The following is a 27,657-nucleotide window of genomic DNA, read 5'->3' as shown; positions in this document are numbered from 1 at the left end:
ACAAAAGTATTAACAATAATTATCCCCATGAAAGGGACTGAAAGATAAGGAAAGCTATTAACTTCTTCATCATCTACTTCTCTATTTTTTGCCTTCTTTTATGGCATCTATGACTTCAGTAATTACAATAAACCATTAACAAGATATGAACATTAACCACCAAAATGTTATTTATGATGAATTTATGATCCAAATTAGGAGCAATATAGCTTAGATAAAGAAGAGTGAGAAAGGGCCATAAAAAATAACATTGCATAATATTGAATATACTAGTCTGTTTCTGTTGCTTATAACAAAATACCTGGAACTGGGTAATTTATAAGAAAATGAAATTTATTGCTTACAGTTTCTCAGGCTGGGAAGTCCAAGGTCCAGGGAACACATCTGATGAAGGTCTTCCTTGGTGATTTCAGCAACGCAGGGTATCACATTGTAAAAATGGTGGAGGAGAGAGAGATCTAACCTTCTCAGTTGGCTCCTTTTAAAGCCATCAGAACCACACCCATGACCACCATTATTAATCCATTCACCATGGCATGGTCCTTACAATCTAATCACCTCTACAAGCCCCGCCTTTCAACTACCCTAATAGGATTGCCCACCTTCTTAACAATACAGTGGGGATTAAGCTCCAATGATTTGGGGGGGCCATTAAATTCACTGCATTGAATATACTAATTATCCTGATTTGAGAATCACATATTGCGTATAGGTATTAAAAGACAACTCTGTACCCCACAGATATGTACAACAAACTATGTTTCAATAAAAAAAAATAGTGAAATAGTAATACATAATATTTAGCAGAAATATATTCTAACATTTATACCCTTTCTAATGATAATTTATGCTAGAAAGGGTTTTCAATGTCAACTATAAATATGTGTCTACAGTCTAGATCATTAAGAAATAAATATTTTTATTTGGTCAATAGAAATATTTCACTGAATAGTTATATTACTTATAGTACTCAATCTACAAGGGTAATAACATGAATGGAATGTCAGCAATTTGGTATCAAACAGTTCTATTATCTTTCTTATTTTAACAATAGGTATAATCATTCTTCTTAATAAAATTTCTTGTATTTGTAGTTTTAATTTCATTTATATGCATTATTCATTTTTAAACCTTTCTATTCACTCGCAATTTATTCTAATAGATAATGTAATTACCAGTTCTTTATATTCCTAAAATTAATTTATAAAAAATATTACACAAAGGAAGGCGGTTAACCCTTACAAACTAAAATTTTGACATATCATCAAGCTTTCATAACCTATTGTTACCACTGTGCAAGTTTTAGCTCTCGTTTATTCTTATTAATTTAGATTTTAAAAACACAAGTGGCATTATCCTTACAGATGAAGCAGGCAAGCTTTAATTGGAGGCTAAATGCCACTGAACACGTTCCAGTGAGTGACCCATCCACGTTAACGGGGATGAATAAACTGAGAGCTGGTGCGAGGAGAATGAACGTGGGTGCGCTGAGAGGAGAAGAGACAGAAAGAAGCTCACAGGACATATGAGGTCAGAGATAAAATCCATCTATTTCCCAATGTGTGAAATTGGCATTGGGTGTGCTGCCCTGGAGGTTTCATACACAACACATGACATGCCTGGTGAGTGAACAGCAGGTGAACCTTTCCTACAATGTTCTGAAAACAAAAGCTATCCTGAGACTAGCTCTTCCTGCTCTTGGGTCAGGGGCACAGAACACAGGTGAGCTTGGTTCAGCAGCAGTCTTCATAGTGGAAGGATTTACCTGTCAGCTTCAGTCACCCACAGCATCAGAACCACCATCTCCAATCTTGTTCAATAAAGGTCCTCTACTTTCCCTTGGCCTGTGTGTAAATGAGCAAAAGGAAACACATTCCCCAGGACACTGCAGACTTGCTGCTCTAATCAAATCGTCCTTGTCAAGCCTTGTGTGTTCTGGGCTAACAGGCGTTAGAGTTGGAGAAAGAACCCTTCAAAGGCTAAAAGTATTCAAAAACACTCATCATGTCACTAATAACTGCAATATGTCCACCACCACAGAATAGCAATGCCTCCCACGTGAATAAAGCAGAGTTATTCTATTTTCTTTGCCACCCTGCAACACAGTGACTCTGGGTCACTATGCTGTTTTCTATCCTGACAGTACTTGAAAGAGTCAAAACAGAAAGTTCTGCCAGGTTCCAGTGAGCATGTGATAATTTTTTGGCACTAACTTGAGGACATACATAAATTTTTTGTTTTATTTAAAACATACTACAACTTGATGTGTGTGTGTCAAATGAAACCCAACCTATTCAGCTTAATAGTCTAATTGCAAGATTTTGCCATAGTAAAAAAAAAAAAAAATTAATTTTATAAACTGACCAGAATTTGACAGTAAGCCTATTTAGGATTCAGAGGACCAAGGATAACCAGTTTTCATGCATTAGTACACGTCATTTTCCCAGCTGTTACGAATAAGATGCTAATATTGGTAGAAATTGGAGATTTTTAGCTATTAGTGTCAGAATCAGCACTCACCTCAAGAGAGTCAGACTGTAAAGTGAAAGAAGTTTCCCAGTGGAAACTGTCTCCTCTGAATGTTCATGAAGGTAGTGACAAAAGTACAAGCCTCTTTGATAGCGCAAAACAGTCACTTATGCTCCAAGTCCTAACAGAAAGTGTAAATATGCAGTATGTACCGAGTGTGCATGGGACCCCAGTATACTGTAAATGCTACACAGAGACCATGAAGTACAGCCTCACTGCATTATAAATGTGATAAAGAATTAAGGCATTTGATTTAATAAAAAATTAATCATTTCATTATCAGTACCTTTTTTCTTGCTAATATGTAAAAGATCTGAAGAAAGACTTAGATGGCCCAGGGTCTCTTTAAAAATTGTCCAAAGATTTAGTAGATGTCTTCCTTTCTCTAGAAGATATTGCTGCAGGAAGCAAAGGCATCCTCTAACATCCAGGTGGCCCTAGGACCTGACTCAACATACTGTACTTGGCGCTCAATAAGGAACTGATACTGATAACAATGATGTTTTTCCTAGAGCCAAACTCCCTCTGACAGAGACTGACGGAATCAAAGCACTAGAGAAAGGAATCTGGCCAAGCACCTAAGTGACAGATGTACAAAATGTGGCCTGGAATGGTTTTGTGACTTTTCCCAGTGTTAGATGGACCATCAGAAGGATAGCTGGGCGAGGCCACAGGCCACTAACAGGCAACCTCCAGCTCTTTCTCTTAATTTTTCTCTACCTTCTCAGTTTATTCAAAGCTACACAAGAAGCTGCCTACAAAGATTTCAAAAACAAGCCTAAGAAGGACTGTTAGCACGCTCATTTTTCACAGCCAAGGGGCCTGCCTGACACCTTCCAGAAATGATCACACTCCTTAAAAGGCACTGGATAACTCTGAGAACAGCCACCTCCATTTGTCTGCACCTTTTAGAGGAGTTTCCAAACCTTTCATACAGAATTGCTCCCAGAGTTCTAGTCTATCTCCCCACTACCACTGCCTAAGGGGTTCAGACACAGGGAAAGTGCTGAATCAATGTTTAAAGGCTGCATGATGTTAGTATAGGGATTATTTTTTAAAACTCTAGGGCATGACATCTGTAAGGAAGGAACTCAATATATTACAACGAAAAAGGTGCTACATCATTAACACAGTCCCGTGCAATGCACAGTGTGGTGCAATCCAGAGCAAAGTTCTCTGCAGCCTAACAGGGAAGCTACTTCTTATGCCCTTTTAATGTTTATAACTTAAAAAGGTTCTTAGTGGTTTAATGTGTTGAAAATGCATTAAAAACATGTTGCTCTTTGGCAGAGCTATTTTAGAATTAAAACATTTAATTTTTTCCCTGGTAAATAAACTTAAATTAAAAATAAATTAGGTTCCATTCAATTAGGTGTTTGGCCTTTATTCCTTCTGAATAATTAAGCCGTCATTAGGTTGGCTCTCAACTGCCCCGGAGTGCCAGTAGGTCAGCTGTGTAAGTCCAAATATATCCTGTAATCCTGGTGACAATTCTGTACTGAAAAGACAAATCTGGCTATCATCCATTTAGAAGAACACAAATCAGGTTTTGGTAGGGTTCAATTTCAGATCAGCCCCATTCCAACCAGTATATTTCTTTTTCTCCCACAAGAAAGGACTAAGAATAATAAGCAAATAGAAGCAGAGAGGCTGGCCTTCAGCTGAAAGCAGGCATCATGCAGTTTGGGCTGCATGTAAGGCTGCCTTCCCAAGAAACCTATCACTACTCATTTCCAATATATGAGTTGTATTCAGGTGCACTTAAAAGGAGTCTCTCTAGTGTCATAGTCAGGCAAACACAGAGAATTAATATTTCACAAACAATATTAACCTAAATCTTGAGACATTTAGACAAGACCTGGTAGGACAGATGGTGCTACTACATAAAGTACACAGAGAGATGTTCTCAGGGTATGTGATAAAAGAACACACAGTACTTTAAACTTGCAGTTAGGATAAAAATTCCACAATCAGGAATGCTGGGTCTCTACACTGAAAGACTGCTGACCCCTCACTCATGTATATTATTTGTTCATCAAAGGACATGGCAAGGACATAAAAGTGCTACACAAATACATGTTCAAGTGCAATACTACAACTGCCATCACAAAGAAAAGGAGATACACAAAATGCACACTACGATGGGTTAAGCAGACACCCAATCACAGACCAAAGGTGAATGACAAAAAGTGAAAAGTATGCCCAGTGTCCTGCGTCACTGGAAATACTGCAAATAAGATAGGTATAACTGCACGTTATCAAAGCATCTGAGTAGAACAAAAGTGAATTTTAATGTAACACATATTCAAAATTTTTAATTACTAACTACGCATATATAAGATGATATATACCTCCATGCAAACTGGCATAAAAATTTGCCCACCCTTATCAGTTTAAAAGAACGGTAGGTTGTAAGAACACTCTAACTTCTTAAATACCACTCGTCATGCTCAACAAACAGAAGTCTGGCTGAGGATGGGATGGCTACGCCACTTCAACAGCATTCTAGGACACTTGCTCGTACTTCAGCTCCTTAGAAACAGCAGTACATACTTTGTTAGTCAAAATTTCTGTAACTCATATAGATAATGCATTTTTTAAATTTCAAGAACTGTTAATTTAATTGAAAGCCAAAGTCAGTGCTTAAAGTCTCAAAACAGTTCATAAAGAATCAAATGAAACAGGCACACACAGTATGATTATCAGAGTAATTAAAAAGGTGCAATCACATGTGCTTCAACATGGATGAACCTGAAGGACTTTCTGCTAAGTTGAATAAGTCACTCACAAAAGGACAAACGCTGCAGGATTCCACTCGCGTGAGGTACCTAGAGAAGTTAAATTCACAGAGACAGAAGGCAGAATGGCGGTTGCTGGGGGTCCTGGGGAGAGGGGAATAAATGTTTACTGGGTACAGAGTTCCAATTCAGGAAGATGAAAAGTTCTAGGGATTGGTTGAATGTAACACTACTGCACACACTTAGAGCTGGTTAAGATGGTAAATGTTGTGCTATGTATACTTTACCACAATAAAAAATAAAACAATAAAAGATACCATCTCCCACCTCTGCACACTCTATCCCTTTCTCTATTGCTCTCTGTAGCATTTATGACCCGACACTTTATTATATGTGTGTGTATATGTATTTATATATTGCCTATATACTCCCTCCTTCCAATACCCCCAAACATACAAGCTCTGAAGGCAGAAATATTGTCTCGTCACTCAACTGGCAGGTTTGGAACAGTGCCTGGCAAATATGAGTGCTCAATAAATATCTGATGAACGATTTTTTTTAAAAGCTGTAATCATACTTTTTTCAAAGATTTCGAACTGCATTACTTCTAAGGAACACCTTCCAGTTCAGCTTTTTTTTCACTCTTGCCGATCTTCGTAGTTCTTTCATTAGTTTATCATCATCCGCCTTCAGCTCCTGGGGCCAATTATCAGCAAGTCACTTAACCACAGTCAGCCAATAACCAGGATATATAAAAATCAACATGCCCAAATAAAACACACAAAAAGTCCACTGTGAAAATTAATCTAACAACGTTACCCATTTCTCTATTTCAAGTAGCTGCCACTTAATGGCTTGTGATATACAGGCTGCACATGACTGTAAGAATATAAGATATAACAGAAACCACAAACTAAATGGCATGTTGTTTAACTGGATGCTAAAGTAATTTCAACTCTCTTAAGTTACCCAACTATAGCTGAAACTGCAAAATTGGGAAATAATGGGACATGTATATACATCTTGAAACTAGCTCCTGATAATCATTTTTTTACAAATAACCTATACAAGTAGATCATTTTGTCATTTTTAAGATGCCTTTACGTATAAGAACTAACCTGATCTTCAAACACACCTCTGATACAATCAGGGCAGGTGTTGCTGTCCCCATTTAGAAATGAAGATGTGGAATAACAGAAGCTAAGTGATTGGATCAAGGTCTCATGTGGCGAGCCTGTGCGTATATTTGGAAATAATTTAGAAAAGCATAAGAAGCAAGCACTCTGGAAGTGTACTGCAGTACAATTCTTGCAGAAATCTGACCAGGTAATGAGATTCTGTATACAGGAAAATCAATTCCATTGCACAGGGGATGGGCAATAAATAGTGATTTTGCCATTTTAATACAAGAAGCTAAATACAGTTTCCTGGGTATCATCAGGTCACAGTAGGCCAGCTCTCATTGATGTAGCACAGAAATGGAAACACAGAGCTTGGCCAAAACAAACAGATTTTTATGGAGGAGAGAATGATGTCTGTCATGAAAGTAATTCTCAATTGCAGGGAATTCTATAAGCCCATGATATAAAACCATGGTCCTCAGATTTTAAATTTCCTAGATAAGTAATATTCCTAAAATGTCTCAAGTAATGAAATCAGCTTGCCAGTGTCTAATTCTTCTGAATGAAAACGCTAAAAGATAAAAATTTTTTCAACGGCAGTTAGCTTTGACTTGCCATATGTAAAGCTCTTTTCTAGGCACCTGATATGCATTAGCTTGTTAAAATTTCAAGGCAACACTATGAGATACATAATGTGATTATCATCCCTGTTTTACAGATAAGGCCACAGAGGCCCAGAGAAGGTTGGTAGTTTTCCTACCATCGCATGGACAGATCCAGGCAGAGCCAGAGCTCACAAAAGGCTGTTGGTCTCAGAGACTGTGTTCTCAGCCACTGACCCTAGCTCTAGCACCCACCAACACTGTCATTTCATAAATTAAGTAACATTTTAGTAGAAAAACCAGACAGCAAATCTCAGAGTAAGAGTCAGTCCTTTCAATTAAATCTATTTAGCTATAATAAAAACTCACTATTTACCCCACTTTCTCAGATTTTCGGAAAGGTCATTGCAGACCTCCACTGGCCTGCAGAGCAGTACTTGATAAGCACAATTATGGAGTATGTGGGCGAGGATAAAACAAAAGTGAAACTGTAGATCATTTCATCAGAAAGAGAACAACAAATGAATCACAGAATCTTCATATTGAGGAGACATGGTCAGCCAGCTCAATCCTCTTCTGAATATAAAAATCACCTTTTACAACGTCAGCTTCGCTTGCACAAAGCCACAAGACCTCACTACTCATGACTCGGCTCTTGTCAAATCACAGGGGAACCTGCTCTACCCCATCATCCCCTTTCTCAGTTCTCTCCACCGTTCCTCACTGGTCCAGCAAGGTTCCACAACCATCCCTATCCTGGCTGCTCCCCGCTGGGCACAATCTATTCTGTGCTGTCTCTCTTAAAATGCAGAGACCAGAAGTAAATGCAATAATTTACTGTGCGGAGCCTAACTAGCACTGGTAGAATAAGGCTATTACCCACTTCAACATGGGCATTTTGCTTCGCTAATGCAACCTAAGATTATATTAGAATTTTCCTGGGGGGAGGAAGGAATGGTGAAGCAACAATTAATGGTGAAGCAATCATCCCAGGGATGATTAATACAATCTGGATTATATTGTAGATTCACATACATTTAAGCCAAATTCTCTCTCTCTCTCTATGCTGCTGCTTCCAAATTTTATTACTCTAATTCAATACTAATACTCTTGGCTTTTGAAACCATGCAGGATAAATTTACATTTATTCCTGCTACTCATCACTCTGTTAGATTCACCTCTGTTCAAGCCTTGCCAAGAACATTTTCTATCTACTGTTGCAGAATGCTTACAATCTCCCAGGTTTATGATATCCACAACTTGCTCTTTACAAATCGTAAATTCTCACAATCCACCTGAATAACAGTTAGGGACCAAGAGCAAATTTTTCATTCTATAGTGTGTAGCATCTGTCCTCTTCTCTTTAGCTGGTCTTGCTTTCCACGATTCCACAGATCATCAACAATGATTACCGATCTTACCTGCAGATTTTCTCAAAAGCCTCAGGTCAAGGGTGAACTGTACGTCTTCCTACAGTAAAAAGTCTCAGTTGACTTCACTCTCCTTACCCACCTAACATACTTCCCCCTCTTATTTCTAACTTTGACCCGCTCACCTAACATTTCCTCTATTTTCTAAGGTTGACTTGCTCAACTACAGCTTTTTCAAAAAAATCCCGTGCCAGTGCATGACACACCAGGAATGCACACCACAAATACCATCCACTGCAGGTTGCAAAGAGTAAGAGGAAAGGGTGCTTCGTCATTAGACTCTCCTGCTTAGGTCATGCTTAATACTGTAAGGCACAGCGTTGGCACACAAATATCAACTCAAAATTGGTTTTTGTTTCTGAAAAAGGACTGACAATCTGTTATAAAAGGTACCCTGCATCTCTGAGAATTATACATTTATTTGCACATCATGCAGTGGTATCAAAAGGCTTTCTGAAAACAGAGACACATGCATTATAACCAGTATAGGAAATATATACAACAATGTCTCAATAACTAAAATTTATAGGCACAAAACCAAAAGAAAAGACAAAACTGTGTATAAAAGAACAGGCCTGGCAACACTAAGTAAGTGGGACTGCTAGTGACAAGAATGAAACAGATCACATTCTCTCTCCAGTCTAGAAAATGAAATTTTAACCTTCTTTTGGAGAGAGAAGAAAACTATATATTGCCATGCCCAAAACAGGACTCCTTAAAATGACACTAAAATGAAATAACACTAAACTCATTTCACACAGAGCGTGCTTAGAGGTGGACAGGGACTCACATGGGCTTCAAATTCTCCATCTGTAATATGAGGATCACAATGTCTGACCTGGAGACCTCACAAGGCAGTTGAAAATTAAATCATAGATTTGAAAGTAATTCTCATATTGTCACATGATATAGACAACATTACACATAGCTCTTGTTTGCATTACAACAGATGACAAGATATTATAAGAAATTATTTCAAGGGCCGGCCCGTGTCTCACTCTGGAGAGTACGGTGCTGATAACACCAAGGCTGTGGGTTCGGATCCTATATAGCGATGGCCGGTTCGCTCACTGGCTGAGTGTGGTGCTGAGAACACCAAGCCAAGGGTTAAGATCCCCTTACCAGTCATCTTTATATAGGGAAAAAAAAAAAGAAATTATTTCACAACAAGGAAGGAATTTACTCAACCAAAGAAAGAAAGGAGATGAAGGAGTTTAGAGAAGAAAGGAAGAGAAAGCATCATGAAATTTCTTTTTCTTTAGAACCACCAAAGTGGGCGGTGGGAACCACCAATCCAGAATAGCAGTTCTTATTCCAGAGACTGCACAGAGGGTGCTATGAGGATACGGGGTGGAGGGTCTGGGAAACAGATGCAAAATGCATAAAATAGCAAAGTCTGCTAACATAAGCCAGTCACTGCACCCAATGGCATGTATCCCCAGAAGATTCTAAAGGAAATCTTTTTTTTTTTAAACGATTTTCCCATGAGTATTGAACCTGTGGAAATAGTATAATCCAAATTATGAAGAAAAAATAAAAACAGCTACAACTGTTAAGGTTTACTAATTTTTCCTAGTCCTACCAGATAGGGTCAGAGACTGTGCTATGAAGTTTTAAAAATTAAAAAATAAATAAAGTATATTAATAAATGTCTTAAATAATGCTATCTGAAGAATTAACTCCATAAAAATTTATAAAATCTCCTTGTCTCAGCACACAATTCAATACAGGGATTCTTCATTTAAATGGTAAAAGAGTACATCAGTATCCCAATTGTGATGGTTAATTTTAGGTGTCAACTTGATTAGAGTAAGAAACCTGGTAAAGCATTATTTTGGGGTGTGTCTATGAAGGTGTTTCCAGAAGAGATTAGCATGTGGGCCTGAGTGGACTGGGTGGGAGAGATCCACCCTCAATATGGGTGGACACCATCCAATCCACTGGGGGCCCAGAGAGAACAAAAACAGAGGAAAAGGCAAATCTCTCACTCTATCTGTTGCAGCTAGGATCCACTCTTCTCTCCCACCCCTGGACACCAGAGCTTGAGGCTCTTCAGCCTTTGGGCTCCAGGACTTATACCACTGGCACCCCTAGCTCTCAGGCCTTTGGTGTCAGACTGAGAGTCACACCATTGGCTTCCCCAGTTCTGAGTCTTCCAGACTTGGACTAAGCCATGCCACTGGCATCCAGTTTGCGGACGGCCTATCATGGGATTTCTCAGCCTTCACAATCACATGAGCCAATTCCCCTAATAAATCCCCTCTCATGTATCTATATCATATCTTATTGCTTCTATCTGTCTGGAGCATCCTGACTAATATACCAATGTATTATTACTCTGTACTTTCGACCAAGAGTAGACATTCGGAAACAACACTATAACCTCTAATGGGAACTTTGTTCAGGTTTGGATTTTTACATTTCTCTCTCTATCAGCCCTACTTTTATTTAAGTTGCAGAACAGGTTAAGCACAATTAGAACTTTATAATCTAAGAAACTGAAGACTGCATGCAGCCCACAGGTCACTCTTGCTTATGTTACTAGCGGGCCCAAGTCATTGGCCAGCAGCCCCTCCATTAAATATCCATTAATCAAACAGCTGTAAAACTATCACTAAGGTGGAATCTATTATTCCAGTGCCCCTCCAGGCTACAAGCATGTTAACTCTGAACATAAAACAAAAGGACCACAGTAAGAGGTTCTGACTTGTTAGTGGACATCATCAAAATGGACAATTTCTGTGAATGTCAGGGATGATTCCTGAATGAGCTGTGTGATGCTCAGAGGGAGGCGCAAACTAAGAGCAAGAGAAGAGGGGTAGAGGCAAGCTGAGCAATACCAAGCGTCAAGGCCACTGGCCCCAACATTCACAAGCTGCTAACCCACCACTCACAGGCTAAGAGGATTTTTGTCTGTACACAGGATGCTGACAGAGCTGGGAGACACGCTGGCCACCTGACAAACCCCAGTGCTGCCAGCAACGTCCCAGAAAGCCCATGATGGAAGCTGCAGTTTTCTCCCACTCACCGGCACACTTTGTTCTTGTCCGCAGAGGTGGCCCGGGAGATCCCGTGCCGCCCTCCCCTGGCCTGGTGAGGAGCACACTAATCTCGTATTCCGTGTCTGGGTCAAGGTGTCCGATTTTATAGCTCGTGGAATCCACTGGCTGCCGGTCATTCCAGCTCCCGCTGGCTGTGCAGTACTCCACCTCGCGGGCAATAATGGGCCCGTCCCCATTGATGGAGTTGGCGTTGAGCTGGATCCACAGGTAGGTCGCTCCCACTGAGGCGAGCTGAGGCGGGGCAATGGGGACTGGTGGTTCTGAAAGGCAAACCAGACAGCCGGCTCTCAGACCCTGGCTTCAACCATGTGACAAGTATTAAAACACAGGAGACACTAACATTTCGGATGAATTCATGGCAATGGTTTTGTGCAGGTGGATAAGATAAAGCATACTGATAAAGGTTTTCACAACATTCAAAGTTGTGAAATAAACCATATTTAAAAACCCAAGCTTGTGTAAGGAGGTGTAATTTGTTTTAGGACACAATCCATTTTGCTCAGACAGTTACAGAGACATCAAAGAATTTTTTTTCCTCACAAAAAATAACAGTGAAAGCTCTCTCAAGTGGTAGAGTGCAAGCTCCAGGGAGCACTTCATGGTCTACCTTCTTATTGGGAATGTCTTTAAAATCATCAAAGGTACTAGTTCTTTACATCATTAAATTTAATTTTCTTATAGTTTTATTCTAAAGATATCATCACTTTAAAAATATGGCTGGCATTATACTTTATCTCATCATAAATACATTTCTGAGTGGATCCATTTCTCGAAAAGCTATCACAATGGACTCCTCAGCTACAGGAGAACTGAGCACTCTGGACAATCAAGTCCATGCTGCTGCCATTCAGGGAACTTCCACTCATGAGTCTTATTAATAAGACTCTTTATTCACTTATTAATAAGTGAATAAAGAGGAAACTCCGAAGCAAGAAATGAGCCAGGCCGAGCTTGATAAAACTATAAGAAATCCACAGCAAACACGCTTTACAAGCTAAGAAAGTCTTTCTCATTCTTTAAAACTCAAGATTGACTTTTTTTCCACATCACTGTCTGAGAAGGGAGAGATCAACAATCTTACCAGAAACAGTACTCCCAGTATATTAGTTACACGCTGGTTGAACGGCTCTCTGAGCACCGAAGGAAGGTATTTCACTTGCCAGTGTCACTGCGAGTGGCATCACACATGATACACGAGATCATTGTACAAAAGAACGTATTTCTGCCTCAACTAATTGCCACCTCAGAAAAACATAAAATTTAATGATTCTTTTCAAGAATGTTTCCACAGGTGGTTTGTGACTTTTTGGTGTGTTTTTGTTTTTAATTCCTCATTTTGCTCATTGCTATGTTTTGAATATCTGTCCCCTCCAAAGCTCAAGTCCAAAACTTAGTCCCCAATGTGGTAGTGTTGAGAGGTCAGGCCTTTAGGAAGTGATTGGATTGTGAGTGTTCTGCCTTCCTGAATGAATTAATCCATTCAGGAATTAATGGATCAATGGGTTAATGAATTAATGGGTTATCACAGGAGTGGCACTAGCGGCTTTATGGGGAGAAGAGGAAAGCACATTATGATGCTCTGCCCTCTCACCATGTGACACCCTACACAGCCTTGGGACTCTGCAGAGAGTCCCCACCAGGAAGAAGGACCTCCCCAGATGCTCCCCCTTGACTTTGGACTTCCCAGCCTCCAGAACTGTAAAAAATAAATTTCATTTCTTTATAAACTACCCAGTTTCAGGTATTCTGTTATAAGCAACAGAAAATGGACTAATATACTCATACACATGCAGGGAAACGAAGCCAGCTACATCCTATCACTGGCACATGCTAGCTTGCTTGCTTCAACTTCTCTCCTCTCACAGACATAGCTAATCGACCACAGCCACGTTCCCTACTGAGCAGGACCTCAGGAAAGCTAGCACCACCTGAGGTCTGCCCCTGAGATAACGCACAGTTGTTAACAAGACTAAGAAACCAGCAACATCAGTTCCCTTTGTTGGGTTGAGGTATCCTTGTTCTTTTTTTCATATTCAAGGTGTGGTAAGTCATACTAAGTTTTTAAAACAGCTAGGGAAATCTCATTAGACTGAGTCAAAATAAGACACCAAATTTTGAATAAATGTTATCTGAGGACTACAAATGTAATATAAATTTACTAAAACATTGTTACTACTGTTTATAAACTATAACTTTGTGCTAGCTCTTCATTTCTTTAAACAGTTCTGACTTAACTCACAATGACTTAACATCAATTTATATCATTAGGCGATTCCTTGAACCAAGACATGAAATGGGCCTTTTATAGTACATCCTAAGGCATTTATGTAGCCAGGCTGAAAGAGCAGTTAATTACTTTCAAGTTGCACATGCTAGCAAGGCTTGTTGAACTGCCACTAAAAATACAACTCAGGGGCAAGGTCACAAAAGGTTATGGATACATCTACTCATTTAGGATATTGTTACTAATATCCTAAAATAGGTAAAGCTTTAACGAGTTTTTGTCCTGAGAATGTTTTCTACATTAATTCCTCATTAAGAAAAGTACCAGGAATGCTAAATCCAATGAAAGATTCAACTGGAACCTGGAAACAACTGTGAAAGACATTCAAAAGGACTTTTGGTTTATAGAAGAATCAGCACAAGAATAAGTCAACACTTAAATTTTGGAGAAATTTTCCCAAAGTGAAGGGAGGGAGGAAGATCTCAATCTATACAAAGCGATAAAAAGCAATTTAAAATATTTCTTAATTCAAGTGAAAGTGAAAGGACATCATAAAACTAATTCTAAATCAAGCCATGAACGAGAGTACTTATACAAATATGCTCACATGTACATAAATCTAATGGACACATCTGTGTGAACACGTAACTGGTACATATACGGCAATATCATATTTAATAATATAAAATACATATTTCACATAATTAAATGTGGTACTGATATACATACAGATATGCACACGCACATGCACTGTAGAGATTATATAAAATATTTTTTTGTCCTTGGTTACCAAAAGCAGTGGAAAACATGAATAAAGATGAAAGTGATAGTTGAACAATTAAAGGACTTGGGCTTTATTTGGGGAGCTGGCACCAAATCCGTGTGTAGCCTTAAAAAGGTTATAAATTCTATGGACTTTAATTTTTCCCTTTGTAAAACATGAGCACACCAAATGTTATGTGGTATAGAAAAAAATGTTAAATTATAAACAGTCTAAAAACGCAATTTTGTATATTTTAAAGTAATTATTTTTACAAAGTAATAACTTTATTAAACTAGTAGAATCCAGCATGTTATCTCATTTTGAAAAATACAATTTTTAAATTAAGGAAAAGTCAAATTTCAGATTTGGGCCCTAACTGCATGCAAATTGTCACCGGCTTTGGCAGTGTACAGAACAGAAGGAGATACCCGGACATTTTTATCACAATGAGCCAAGATACTATGACACTGTCATAAGACAGGAAAATGTGGTACACCAATGTCAATAAAAAGCCATTCATTTCTCTGTGTATGTTTTTTTGGGTAGACTAGAAATTTCTGATTTACTTATAACTCCCAACAAATTAACTTTTCTACAGAAGCAATTTTTAGAGAAGTTACTATATTTGCATCATACAAGTTGAATAACCTTTATCCAAAATGCTTGTGACCCAAAGTGTTTCAATTTTGATTTTTTCAGATTTTAGAATATTTGCAGAATATATACCAGTTTAGCATTGCTAACCCAAAACTATGAAATACAAAATGTTCCAATGAACATTTCCTTTAGCATCATGTCAGCACTCATAAAGTTTCAGATTTTGGAGTATTTTGGGTTTCAGGATTAGGAATGCTCAACCTGTACTGATCATGAAGCATGATGCCTCAATCACATGGGCACCAACTGGTCACAGTGAAGCAGTATGACAACTGCAAATCAGAAAAGGGAAAATAACCATAAGACTGGATCAAGATGAAAGTTATATAATGGTAGTAATAGTAATGCTGATGATGAACTCAGCCATGGGGACACTGTCTCAGTTCATTTTTGTGTTGCTATCACAGAATAACTGAGACTGAGTAATTTATAAAGAAGAGAGGTTTATTTGGCTCACGATTCTGGAGCAGCTGCATCTGGCGTGGGCCTCAGTCTGCTTGTACTCATGGAGGAAAGCAACAGATAGCCAGTGGGTGCAAGGAGATCATGTAGGGAGAGAGGAAGCAAGAAAGGTGGGAGAGATGCCAGGCTCCTTTTAACAACCAGCTCTTGCAGGAACTAATAGAGTGAGAACTCACGCTCTACCCATCCCCCAGGGAGAGCATCAATCTATCCATGAGGGATCCACCTCCATGACCCTAACACCGTCTAATGCTGGCACATTGGGGATCAGATTTCAACATGAGCTTTGGGAGGACAAACATATCCAAACTATATCAAACACCTAGGCTGTTCTACTGGATTTGTTCATAAACCAGTATCCATTTTCTGCATGGTGACTCCCCAGAGAGCTTTCAACAGGGTAGAGTGTATATAACTACAAAATTTTTTATTTTTGTTATAGATATTAAACTTGAAGTCAAAAATTAGCCAGACAGACTGGTTCATGTTTCACTACAAACCAAAATGTGTAAGAATCTCATGTGGCAAAATATATCATACAAGTAGATATTTCGATGTGCACTTGCATACACTGAATGTTAGTCATTGCTGCAGATTAATAATTCTTGAGGTAGGCTCACTGACAAGCATCTTCTCTCATAAGCCATGTCTGACTAATACTGGCAGCAGTGATCTCATAACAGACGCACATGCCCAAATCACCTACAGGTTTTATAATCCCTGGTAATTTTGATTCAATAGGGGTATGGAGGGAGGAAGTAGGGAGAATAGGTGAGGAGGCATTTATATTTTTTTGAAACTTGAAAGGGAGTTCTGACATGAATTCCCAAATGAAGATCACTGATATACTGGATCAGAGAGCAAGATCATTCCATCTTCCTCCTCCTCCTCCTCTCATCACGGCCCTGACATGTGCAGGCTGCTCACTACGTGTGTTGTTCTAAGTGCCACACATACATGTTTTTGCATTTGATCCTCCAAATAGCCCTATAAGGTAGGTAACATTATCATATCTATTTTATACACAAGTAAACAGAAGCACAGAAAGGGCAAGCCACTGGCCCACATCCACTCAGCTAGAGTGGGATTTGAGCCCAACAGCCTTTAAAACTGCCCACATAGAGAAATTTGCTGATAAAAGGAATAGCCAATCCAAGAGAGATGAACTGTATGCCTCACATTTAACAAATGCAGGGAAAGAACTTTAGAAAGCAAACATCATTCTGCTCTCCTAGGAAGGAACAGCAATGGCCAACAAGTTGTCTAAAAATGCCTCATGGTGCACCTAAAAGTCTAAATTATTCTGTCTGGGACTACAGACAGCTTAATACTATGAACACAAAAATACATTAAACCTCCTCAGTCCACAAAAATACATTAAACCAGCTAATGGAAACTTATTTCCCCTCTCTTTTTTCCCTCCTACAACACCCTCTTGAATATGACTCAATTTTTCAGTCATACAAAACACAGAAATGGAACCTAACTTGAACATTATGAATGTTAACACAGTATTATCAATATGGCTTGCGTGATATGACTGAACACTTTTATACTGACACTGCTCCATTTTATTAACCACCCTGCTATCATAAACACTCTGGCTGGTGAATATTTGCATTTTAAGTGATTTTCTACCAGCAAAAAATTTTATTTCTTAAAAACATTTATAGGTTGTAATCTCTGTATATGGAGTTGGCAGAAGACCTTGCCAAGAGCACATTCATTGCTCTGTATGCAACTAAACCAACATAAATAAAATACATGTTTCAAAAATATTGCTCAGGTGCACAAGTTGTACTTAAAATGCAATCCATCCATATAGACTGTCACCAAACTACTGTTCAGAAACAGACAAGAATAAGTTTGAGCTTTAAATAAATAATGAACTAACGACCATCTAATATATCTATTTTAATAGACTATTTCAGCGTATAAAAACACATTAAATACCTTTAACTACCAATTCTGCATAGTTTGATATTCCGACACCTCCTTCAGTGCGAATCATGCAGCGGTACTTTCCAGCATCTCGTTTTGTCGTATTCACAACATTAAATGAAGCTATGAATCGTCGAGAACTAGTCACCTTTATTTCCTTCAGAGGAGCATCCCGTACATCAATGCCCTGTGTCAATGGGTGTGGGGAGGACAAAAAGAGCAACATCAGCTGTCACATCAAAACAGTAAATACCTGACGGCATGTTATCAATGTTACTGTCATGCAAATCTTGGCTCAGTTGCTTACTATCCTACTATCCAAGGGCAGTTGTTCCATGAGAACAGCTGGCCAGAAAACTGAAATTCTGCCGTGATCAACACTTTAAAGTCTGAGGGATGCAAAACTAACTGTGCAGAAATGTCTTGTTCTGGCCCCTTCAAGATATTAATTATGTTAAATTAGTGCAACAGGGGAGGAGAAAAAGCATATGGAAAAGCTCTTTATCTTGCTCCCAAACTGTCAACATTTGGGTCTTTTCATAACATGTTATCTTAGTTTTTTATGCTTGGCTAGGAAACAAAATTAACTCACCCACTACCCTATTACTGAACTCATTTTATATAAAAACAAATAAGCAATTTATTAGGAATAACATTAAAATGTAAGCTAGGTGTTAGTGTATTTCCTATTGAATAGTCTTGGAAGACTAGTCCAAGCTTTACAATGTTCTTCCCGGATATACAAAACCAAGAAGAAGCAGATATTTAATAAATATTAACTGATACTGAAATATAATGAGAAAAGTTCCTCTCCACATCCCATGCTCTGAGGACCACATAAAGCAGGTTCCACCGCTGAGGCGGTTTTGTCTTTTATTATGACGACAGGCCTAAGTAAGCTTTCTAGTTGTGCTTACTTGGATATCCATTCTGTGCTTCCAATAGTTTAAAGCCTCAAACAGAGGTTAGAGATTTCAGTGCTATGATTTTTTTTCTTTGAACAATTATCAGGAAAGAGGCTACCTTTAACTAAGCTACTAATCTTACCTTTATAAGAACGCAGCAGGCAAAAACCTCAAGGCTAATTCATGCTGCCAAGCACCATGTCCATTATTCACCCAACAACCATCTGAGAGGTGTCAGCCTTGTGCTACCACTGTGTGAGACACTAGGTTCACAATGGTGAACCAAAGAAAACTGGCTGTTGAGCTTATGGTGCTTCAATTGATTGCAGATTATAGGCTTGAAATGAATACATAATCACAAATGATGACCAGAGTAGTAAAGGAAAAATCAGATGGCTGGCAGAAATCACTGTGTAGACAGGTGGTCGTGGGAGGCCAGTGTGAGGAAGTGACATATGAGCTGATACCTGAAGGGCAAGTAGGAGCCAACCAGGCAAGGGGCAGGGTTGGAGGGAAAAGGCATTCTACTCATAGGTGAGAATACAGGAAGCCCACGATGGTTAAAAGAGGTAAGGCTTTGGACAAAGTTAAGGCAGCTGGTGTAACTAGCGGAGGTGGGCAAGGACCTGTGTATTCAGGGACTTGCAGGCTAGATTAAGCTGTTTGTATTTATAGCTATGAAAATGCTAGACTACAAAGGAATACAAGTCATCTGTGTTATTTGGTGATTTATATTATCTGTGATATTTCATTGGCAGTGTGTCCTAATGGTCAGAAGTTTGGGAGTTAGCCTGACCAGGGTGTCAAACCTAACATGATCACTCAGAATGATTTACCTTCATAGAACTCACTGGCCTCATCTGTAAAGAGGAGATGATAAAACTCACTTTCAGGACTGTTGTGAGAAATTAAAGCTATACACAAAGACACTGGCATATTGACTGGCACCATGCGTCTGACCTGAGCTTTGCACCACCTGAGCGATGAATTCAAGGAGAAAGGCAGACAGGCTGTCAAAGCACCACCTTTATTACTGATCAACCTGAGACCGCTCAGTATCCGTCTGGGTGTCCAGGAACAATAGGCTTGCTAATACCGAAGCACAGAATTAAACAGACTCACCCGCCCAATCACAGGCCACACTAGAAAGCCAGAAGGCCACCCACATGCTGGTGCTGCTGTAAAACTCACAGGATGGAGACCCAGGGTTGCCACAGGCACTCAGCTCCACGGAAGGGGCTGGGCTATGCCTGCTCAGCGCTCCTCCCACGCAGCTCATGCCTGGGCTGCAGAAAGCATCAGGAGTGCTGCGCTGGCAGAGCTCCTGCCACGTGCGAGGAAACACCAGCAGTGGGGAAGAATAGTTCCACCAACATCACCTCTAGTGTTGTCTGTAAAAACAGTCTTGTCAACAGCTTGAAAAGCCATCAATCACAATATGAAGAACCACAGATGTCATATGTGTGTGTGTGTGTGTGTGTGTGTGTGTTTTATTAAATGCCCTAAATTTAATCTGACAAACAGCAACAAGAAGTTGGGAAAAAACATAGCAATATTGATTAACACAACAGGAGAAAGTGTTTCTCTCTGTATACCATACATTCAGTCTCCAATACCCCTTTCCCCCGTAATAATCAAATTCTACAACTAGGAGTAACTTTAGACTAGCTACTGAAAAAATTAAGTTTATCTTTTTTCAAACTGAAAAAAAAATCTAATCTCTGGTTTTTGAGGAAAAAAAATTAAACTCTAAAGAAAGGCAGATTTCATATCTGTAAGTATTTGTTTTATTTATTAACAAAAACAACAAAACACAGGGCTATCTATTTATCTATTTACTTGTGACATGAATCATGCAAGAATATACTTTTATAGTACTCCTGTAATATCTTTCCTAATAGAAAAAGTCTATCTCAAAAGAACGCTTATTCAAAAGAATTTTAAAGTATGTGCTTATTAATCCTTCACAACTAATCACGGCTCTACTGAGGGCATTCAAGTGTAAGAAAAGCTCCTTTTGGGATTTATATGTATGTTGAAGGGAGGTGACTTCAGAGCTGCTCTGTCTTCATGCCACACATACCCTACTAAATAAACAGCCTCAGACTAGCAACTCTACACAACCTCAATGTCACATTAACTCTCAAGAATGAGTTTGTTTTTTGTTTTTTGTTTCTTTAAATCCCACATACTTAATCACACAGAAAGTTAGATTCAGCTTTTTCATGAGACATAGTGCACAGGGAGAAGAAACCAAGCACTAACTAGCAATTATTTCAGCCTGGGATCCACAGAGGAACACTAAATCACACATCTTGCTCAAATCTCCAGGCCATTTTGCGTTTAATCATTCACAAGTGCAGATTTTCAAGCATTCATTCAACCAACACTCTGTGAACATCTTTTATGAGATACACGCTCTAACATATAAGGGAGCACAGAGTTAAAAGAACAATCCTTTACTTAGTGGAATTCACAGTCTGGTTAGAAAAACAGATAAGGTGATGATTACAACACAGAGCAATGAACTGCCTCCCACAGTGCACAGAGCAAAGGGGAGCTCACCGGGGCAGGAGTCAGTGCGGCTGTCTAGGGAGCATTGCTGAAGCCTAGGCCTGAGGATGCACAGGAGTGTCACAGGCAGGGACGGAGAAGCTCTGCGAGGGTCAGGATGCAGGAGAGAGCATGGAACCATAGGGGAAGCATCCTTTATTCCCCATGACTACAACAGAAGGGCTTGGAGGGACGGCAGGGGAAGGGGCTGGAAAGAGAAGCGCAACGTAGACCACACCAAGGGAGATGAGGTGTTGAGAATGACAGTTATTCTGACACCAGGAGTGGCAGGATTTTAGGCAAAGCGTTGACACAACTGCATCTGCACATACAGTAATGGACTAAAGAAAATAGTCTGGGAGCCCAACCAATGTCGAGGAAAACTGAGTAAATTTTTTTCTGAAATCAAAGCAACAAGTGACAAAAAGAAAGATGACAGAGAGGAAGGCAAATATTCTAAAGATATTTAAGAAACAGAATAATATAACAGGTATTACATCTGTAACACATGCAGCAACACCTCTCTCCTCCAGCAGACCATAACGTCTTCTCATGGTCAGGGATTATCTCTTACTAATTTGTGTAGCCAGGAGCACAATAAATAGAACACAATAAATATTGACTCTAGGAATCACAACTTCAGTAGAAAAAAAGTCTTCCATAGTTAGAAGAGAAAATGAAGTTCTGTTAAATTAACAGATTTATGCCCCCAAACCTAGAACTGGACAACTAATCTCTATTTACAAGGAAGATGAGTAGGGAAAAATAAAAGGGTATTGTAGAGGTTGTTTGTGTCCCTCAGTCACCACACTGCCCAAACTCATCAGAACTGAGGTAGGCAGAATTCGGGCCCTCAAAGATGTCTGCCTCCTAGTCCTCAGAACCTGCGAATATGTTACCTTACATGGCAAAAAGGAGTTTGCAGATGTGGTTAAATAAGGATCTAGAGATGGGAAGATTATGCTGGATCACATGGGTGGGCCCCATGTCATCACAGGGGTCCATATAAGAGAAAGGAGGAGTGTCAGATGCAGAAGGAGGAGATGTGTGGACAGAAGCTGAGGCTGGAGTGATGGATGAAGAGACCCTGAGCCGAGAGATGAAGGAGGTCTCCAGAAGCTGGAAAAGCCGGGGACAGATTCTCCCCTAGAGCTTCCAGAAGGAACCCACCCTGCTATCACCTTATTTTAGGACTTCTGACCCCCAGATAGGTAAGATAATAAAGCCACTAAGTTTGTGGTAATTTGTTACAGCAGCAATAGGTCACTAATAGAGTGACCACTGAGGTAATGAAAAAAAGGCTTGTGGTTTTTTTAAGATGTACAGCAGTCGTGCATCCTGATTTGTCAGAGCTGCACAGCAAATCTTCGAGGTCGTGTTGAGACATATGCACTAGCAAGAGTTCTATTCAAAAGCTATCACTGTAGCCAAAACAAAAGAACAAAATTACAGAACTCAAACTTCTCTACTTCAAAAGCTGCTGCAAAGCTACAGTAATCAAAAGTACCATGTAGTACTGACATAAGGATATACATATACCACTGGAGCAGAATAGAGAGCCCAGAAATAAACCCTCACAAATGTGGCCAATTTATTTTCAACAAAGGTGAAAAACCATTCAACCAGGAAAAGACAGTCTTTTCAACAAATGGTGCCGGGAAAACTAAACATCCATATGCAAAAGAATGAAATTGGACCCTTACCTTATACCATATACAGAAAAAAAAAAAAAAAAAAAAGAAAGAAAGAAAGAAAGAAAAAGAAAAGAAAAAATAAATAAATTGAACTTCATCAAAATTAAAAATTTTTGTGCAACAAAGGACACTACTAAAAGAGTGAAAAGACAACCCACAGAATTGGAGAAAATACTTGCAAATTATGTATTTGATAAGAAATTTGGTCTAAATATATTAAGAAGCTCCACAACTCAACAACAACAAAAACAAACAAACAAAAAACAATTAAAAAATGGGCAAAGGACATAAATAGATATTTTCCAAAGAAGATACACAAATGGCCAATAAGCACACGAAAAGATGCTCAACATCATACCATTTCATACCCAGTATGATGTTATCAAAAAAATAAAAACTAACACGTGTTAGTGAGAATGCAGAGAAATTGGAATACTTGTGCACTGCTGTTGGGAATGAAGCAGCCGTTGTGGAAAACGGTTTAACAATTCTTCAAAAAGTTAAACAGAATTATTATATTACTTAGCAATTCTACTCTGTATATAATAAAAAATTGAAAACAGGGCCTCAAACAGATAGCATTACTCACAGCCCAACTTTCCATCAGCAGAAGAACAGATAAACAATATGTGATATATACATATCATGGAATATTATTCAGCCTTAAAAAGGGATGAAATTTGACACATACTATAATATGGATGAGCCTTAGGAGTATAATGTTAACTGAAATAAACCAGTCACAAAAAGACAAATGCTGCATAATTCCACTTAAGTGAGGTATCTAGAATAGGTAAACTTGTAGAGACAGAAAACAGAATGGTGTTTACCAGGGACTGGAGTCAGCAGGGGGAATGGGAGTTAATTCTTAATGGATTTTGTTTCAGATAATGAAAAAGTTTTGACAATAGACCGTGGTAATGGTTACACAACATTCTGAATATACTTAATGTTACTGAATTGATATTTACAAATGGTCAAAATGGTACATTTCTTGTATATTTTAACATGACTTTTTAAAAAAGCCATCACTATCTACTGCAGCTCATTAGCATAAACTGATTTTTGCACCTACATTTGAAGATTTCCCGAAAACAAACTGGAGTGCACGTTACAAGTGCTTGCAATGAGTATGTAAAATGTCCTTGGTGAGCTGAATGAAGAATGGAATAAGAGCCAAAAATGGGACACAAAGTAGATCTATACGTCCAAGCAGGGATAGGAGAGGAAAGCAAGAGAAAGTCTTTAGTCAGCCAGGTGGAGAGAAACAAATACAGAATCCCTATGGCAGAACATCCGAGATGTCTATGAGATACCAGCTATATTCATGTCTTGGCATAATGCATACCTGCACAAAGCATTTAAAAAAAAAAAAGATGACTGGTAAGGTGATCTTAACCGTTGATTTGGTATTGTCAGCACCACACACTCCCAAGTGAGCCACGGGCCGGCCCTACAAAACATATTCTTAAGGAATAAAAGAGAAATGAATTTTGAATTCAAATGTTTACTACAGAAATCTTTTTTAAAATAGAGGGAGTAAAGCATATGACTTTTTAAAAGAACGCATAATCCCATCCCTTAGCAATAAATATCAATATTTTAATGTATTGTAGTTTATTTTTCTATGTTATATATAACTTCAATTTAAATAAAATTTGAAATGATGGTCAATAATATATAGCAGGTTTTATATCTCTGTTAAAACGTCCTGTGATATCTTGGCATTTTCCATGTTATTAGTTTCAAAAACAAACTTTCTAACGTTACCCACTTAATGATTATGGCCATTATTTATATAAATATTTGCCTACTGCTATACATTTAGAATTTTTATATTTTCCTCCACTATAAATAATGTTTTCCACCACTATAAATGATGTTAAGATAATCCTTATTTTCTGGGAATAGATCTTAAAAAATAAAATTGTTAGGTCAAAGGAATGAAAAACTATAAGGTTTTTTTGAGGAATAACATAAAAATCTCTTCAGAGAGTTAGTATCCATTTACAAGAAACCTGAGGTTTTTTAGTTTATTTGTTAATTGACAAATAAAAATTGCATATGTTTAACAAGAACCCTGTTTTTTAATGAGACAGGAAATGTTTGAAACAATATTTCTATTTTTTTTGTTGTACCACATGGCTTTTATTTTTACTTATTTATTTATTTTTAATTTTATTTTGTCGATATACATTCTGGTTGATTATTGTTGCCCCTTACCAAAACCTCCCTACCTCCTCCCTCTCCTCCCTCGCCCCCAACAATGTCCTTTCTGTTTGCTTGTTGTATCAACTTCAAGGAATTGTAGTTGTTATATCTTCTTCCCACTCCCCCCCCCCCGGTTTTTTTTTTGTGTGTGTGAATTTATATATTAATTTTTAGCTCCCACCAATAAGTGAGAACATGTGGTATTTCTCTTTCTGGGTCTGACTTGTTTCACTTAATATAATTCTCTCCAGGTCCATCCATGTTGTTGCAAATGGCAGTATTTCATTCGCTTTTATAGCTGAGTAGTATTCCATTGTGTAGATGTACCACATTTTCCTTATCCACTCATCAGATGATGGACATTTGGGCAGGTTCCAACTCTTGGCTATTGTAAAGAGTGCTGTGATGAACACTGGGGAACAGGTATACCTTCAACTTGATGATTTCCATTCCTCTGGGTATATTCCCAGCAGTGGGATAGCTCGGTCATATGGTAGATCTATCTGCAATTGTTTGAGGAACCTCCATACCATTTTCCATGGAGGCTGCATCATTTTGCAGTCCCACCAACAATGTATGAGAGTTCCTTTTTCTCCGCAACCTCGCCAGCATTTATCGTTCAGAGTCTTTTGGGTTTTAGCCATCCTAACTGGGGTTAGATGGTATCTCAGTGTGGTTTTGATTTGCATTTCCCGGATGCTGAGTGATGTTGAGCATTTTTTCGTATGTATGTTGGCCATTCGTAGATCTTCCTTAAACAAATGCCTACTTAGCTCTTTTGCCCATTTTTTAATTGGGTTGCTTGTTTTTTTCTTCTAACGTTATTTGAGTTCCTTATATATTCTGGATATCAATCCTTTGTCAGATGTATATTTTGCAAATATTTTCTCTCACTCTGTTGGTTGTCTTTTAACTCTGTTAATTGTTTCTTTTGCTGTGCAGAAGCTTTTTAGTTTGATATAATTCCATTTGTTTATTTTTCCTTTGGTTGCCCGTGCTTTTGGGGTCATATTCATGAAGTCTGTGTCCAGTCCTATTTCCTGAAGTGTTTCTCCTATGTTTTCTTTAAGAAGTTTTATTGTTTCAGGGTGTATATTTAAATCCTTAATCCATTTTGAGTTGATTTTAGTATATGGTGAGAGGTATGGGTCTAGTTTCATTCTCCTGCATATGGATATCCAGTTCTCCCAGCACCATTTGCTGAAGAGGCAGTCCCTTCCCCAGTGAACAGGCTTGGTGCCTTTGTCAAAGATCAGATGGCAGTAAGTGTGCGGGTTGATTTCTGGATTCTCTATTCTATTCCATTGATCAGTGTGTCTGTTTTTATGCCAGTACCATACTGTTTTGGTTATTATAGCTTTGTAGTATAGCTTAAAGTCAGGTAGTGTTATGCCTCCAGCTTTATTTTTTTTGCTCAGCATTGCTTTGGCTATGCATGGTCTTTTATTATTCCATATAAATGTCTGGATAGTTCTTTCCATTTCTGAGGAAAATGTCTTTGGAATTTTGATGGGGATTGCATTGAATTTGTATATCACTTTGGGTAGTATGGACATTTTCACTATGTTGATTCTTCCAATCCAAGAGCATGGCATATCTTTCCATCATCTTGTATCCTCTCTAATTTCTCTCAGCAGTGGTTTGTAGTTCTCATTATAGAGATTTTTCACCTCCTTGGTTAACTCAATTCCTAAGTATTTTATTTTTTTGGTGGCTATTGTAAATGGGCAGGCTTTCTTGATTTCTCATTCTTCATGTTCACTATTGGAGAAAAGAAATGCTATTGATTTTTGTGTGTTGATTTTGTATCCTGCTACTGTGCTGAAATCATTTATCAATTCCAAGAGTTTTTTTGTAGAGGTTTTAGGCTGTTTGATATATAGGATCATGTCATCTGCAAACAGGGACAGTTTCACTTCATCTTTTCCAATCTGGATGCCCTTTATTTCCTTCTCTTCTCTGATTGCTCTAGCTAGTACTTCCAACGCTATGTTGAATAGGAGTGGTGAGAGTGGGCATCCTTGTCCAGTTCCTGTTCTTAAAGGAACAGCTTTCAGCTTTTCCCCATTCAGGATGATATTGGCAGTGGGTTTGGCATATATATGGCTTTATTTATGTTGAGATACTTTCCCTCTATACCTAACTTATACAGGGTCTTTGTCATGAATGAGTGCTGAATTTTATCAAATGCTTTTTCAGCATCTATAGCGATGATCATATGGTCCTTGTGTTTGACTTTATTAATATGGTGTATCACATTTATTGATTTGTGTATGTTAAACCAACCTTGCATCCCTGGCATGAATCCCACTTGATCGTGGTGAATAATTTTACGTATGTGTTGCTGTATTCTGTTTGCTAGTATTTTAGTGAGGATTTTTGCATCTATATTCATCAAGGATATCGGCCTGTAGTTTTCTTTTTTGGTTATATCTTTACCTGGTTTTGGTATCAGGATGATGTTTGCTTCATAGAATGAGTTTGGGAGATTTGCGTCCGTTTCAATCTTTTGGAATAGTTTGTAAAGAATCGGTGTCAATTCCTCTTTGAATGTTTGGTAAAATTCTGCTGTGAATCCATCTGCTCCTGGGCTTTTCTTTGTTGGGAGCCTTCTGATAACAGCTTCAATCTCCTTTATTGTTATTGGTCTGTTCATATTTTCTATGTCTTCATGGTTCAGTTTTGGGAGCTTGTGTGTGTCCAGAAATTTATCCATTTCCTCCAGATTTTCAAATTTGTTGGTGTATAGTTGTTTATAGTAGTCT

The 27,657-nt window shown here is 38.5% G+C and overlaps 1 protein-coding gene across 4 annotated transcripts in view; it reads right to left on the bottom strand.

The window, feature by feature from the left end:
• Positions 1–27,657, bottom strand: part of PTPRM (protein tyrosine phosphatase receptor type M) — a 784,215-nt gene that overhangs the window by 402,961 nt on the left and 353,597 nt on the right. For all 4 annotated transcript variants that reach the window (XM_063077465.1, XM_063077466.1, XM_063077467.1 and 1 more), the window contains exons 6-7: positions 17,542–17,716; positions 11,449–11,742 (exon numbers count right to left, since the gene is read on the bottom strand). In XM_063077465.1, the coding sequence (XP_062933535.1) occupies positions 11,449–11,742; positions 17,542–17,716 (469 nt within the window). The remainder of the gene's footprint in view (positions 1–11,448; positions 11,743–17,541; positions 17,717–27,657) is intronic.

Source organism: Cynocephalus volans, chromosome 13 (genome assembly GCF_027409185.1).
Source record: "Cynocephalus volans isolate mCynVol1 chromosome 13, mCynVol1.pri, whole genome shotgun sequence".
NCBI lineage: Eukaryota > Metazoa > Chordata > Mammalia > Dermoptera > Cynocephalidae > Cynocephalus > Cynocephalus volans.
The sequence above is the reverse complement of the archived record's forward strand: the minus strand, read 5'-3'. Positions and strand labels throughout refer to the sequence as shown.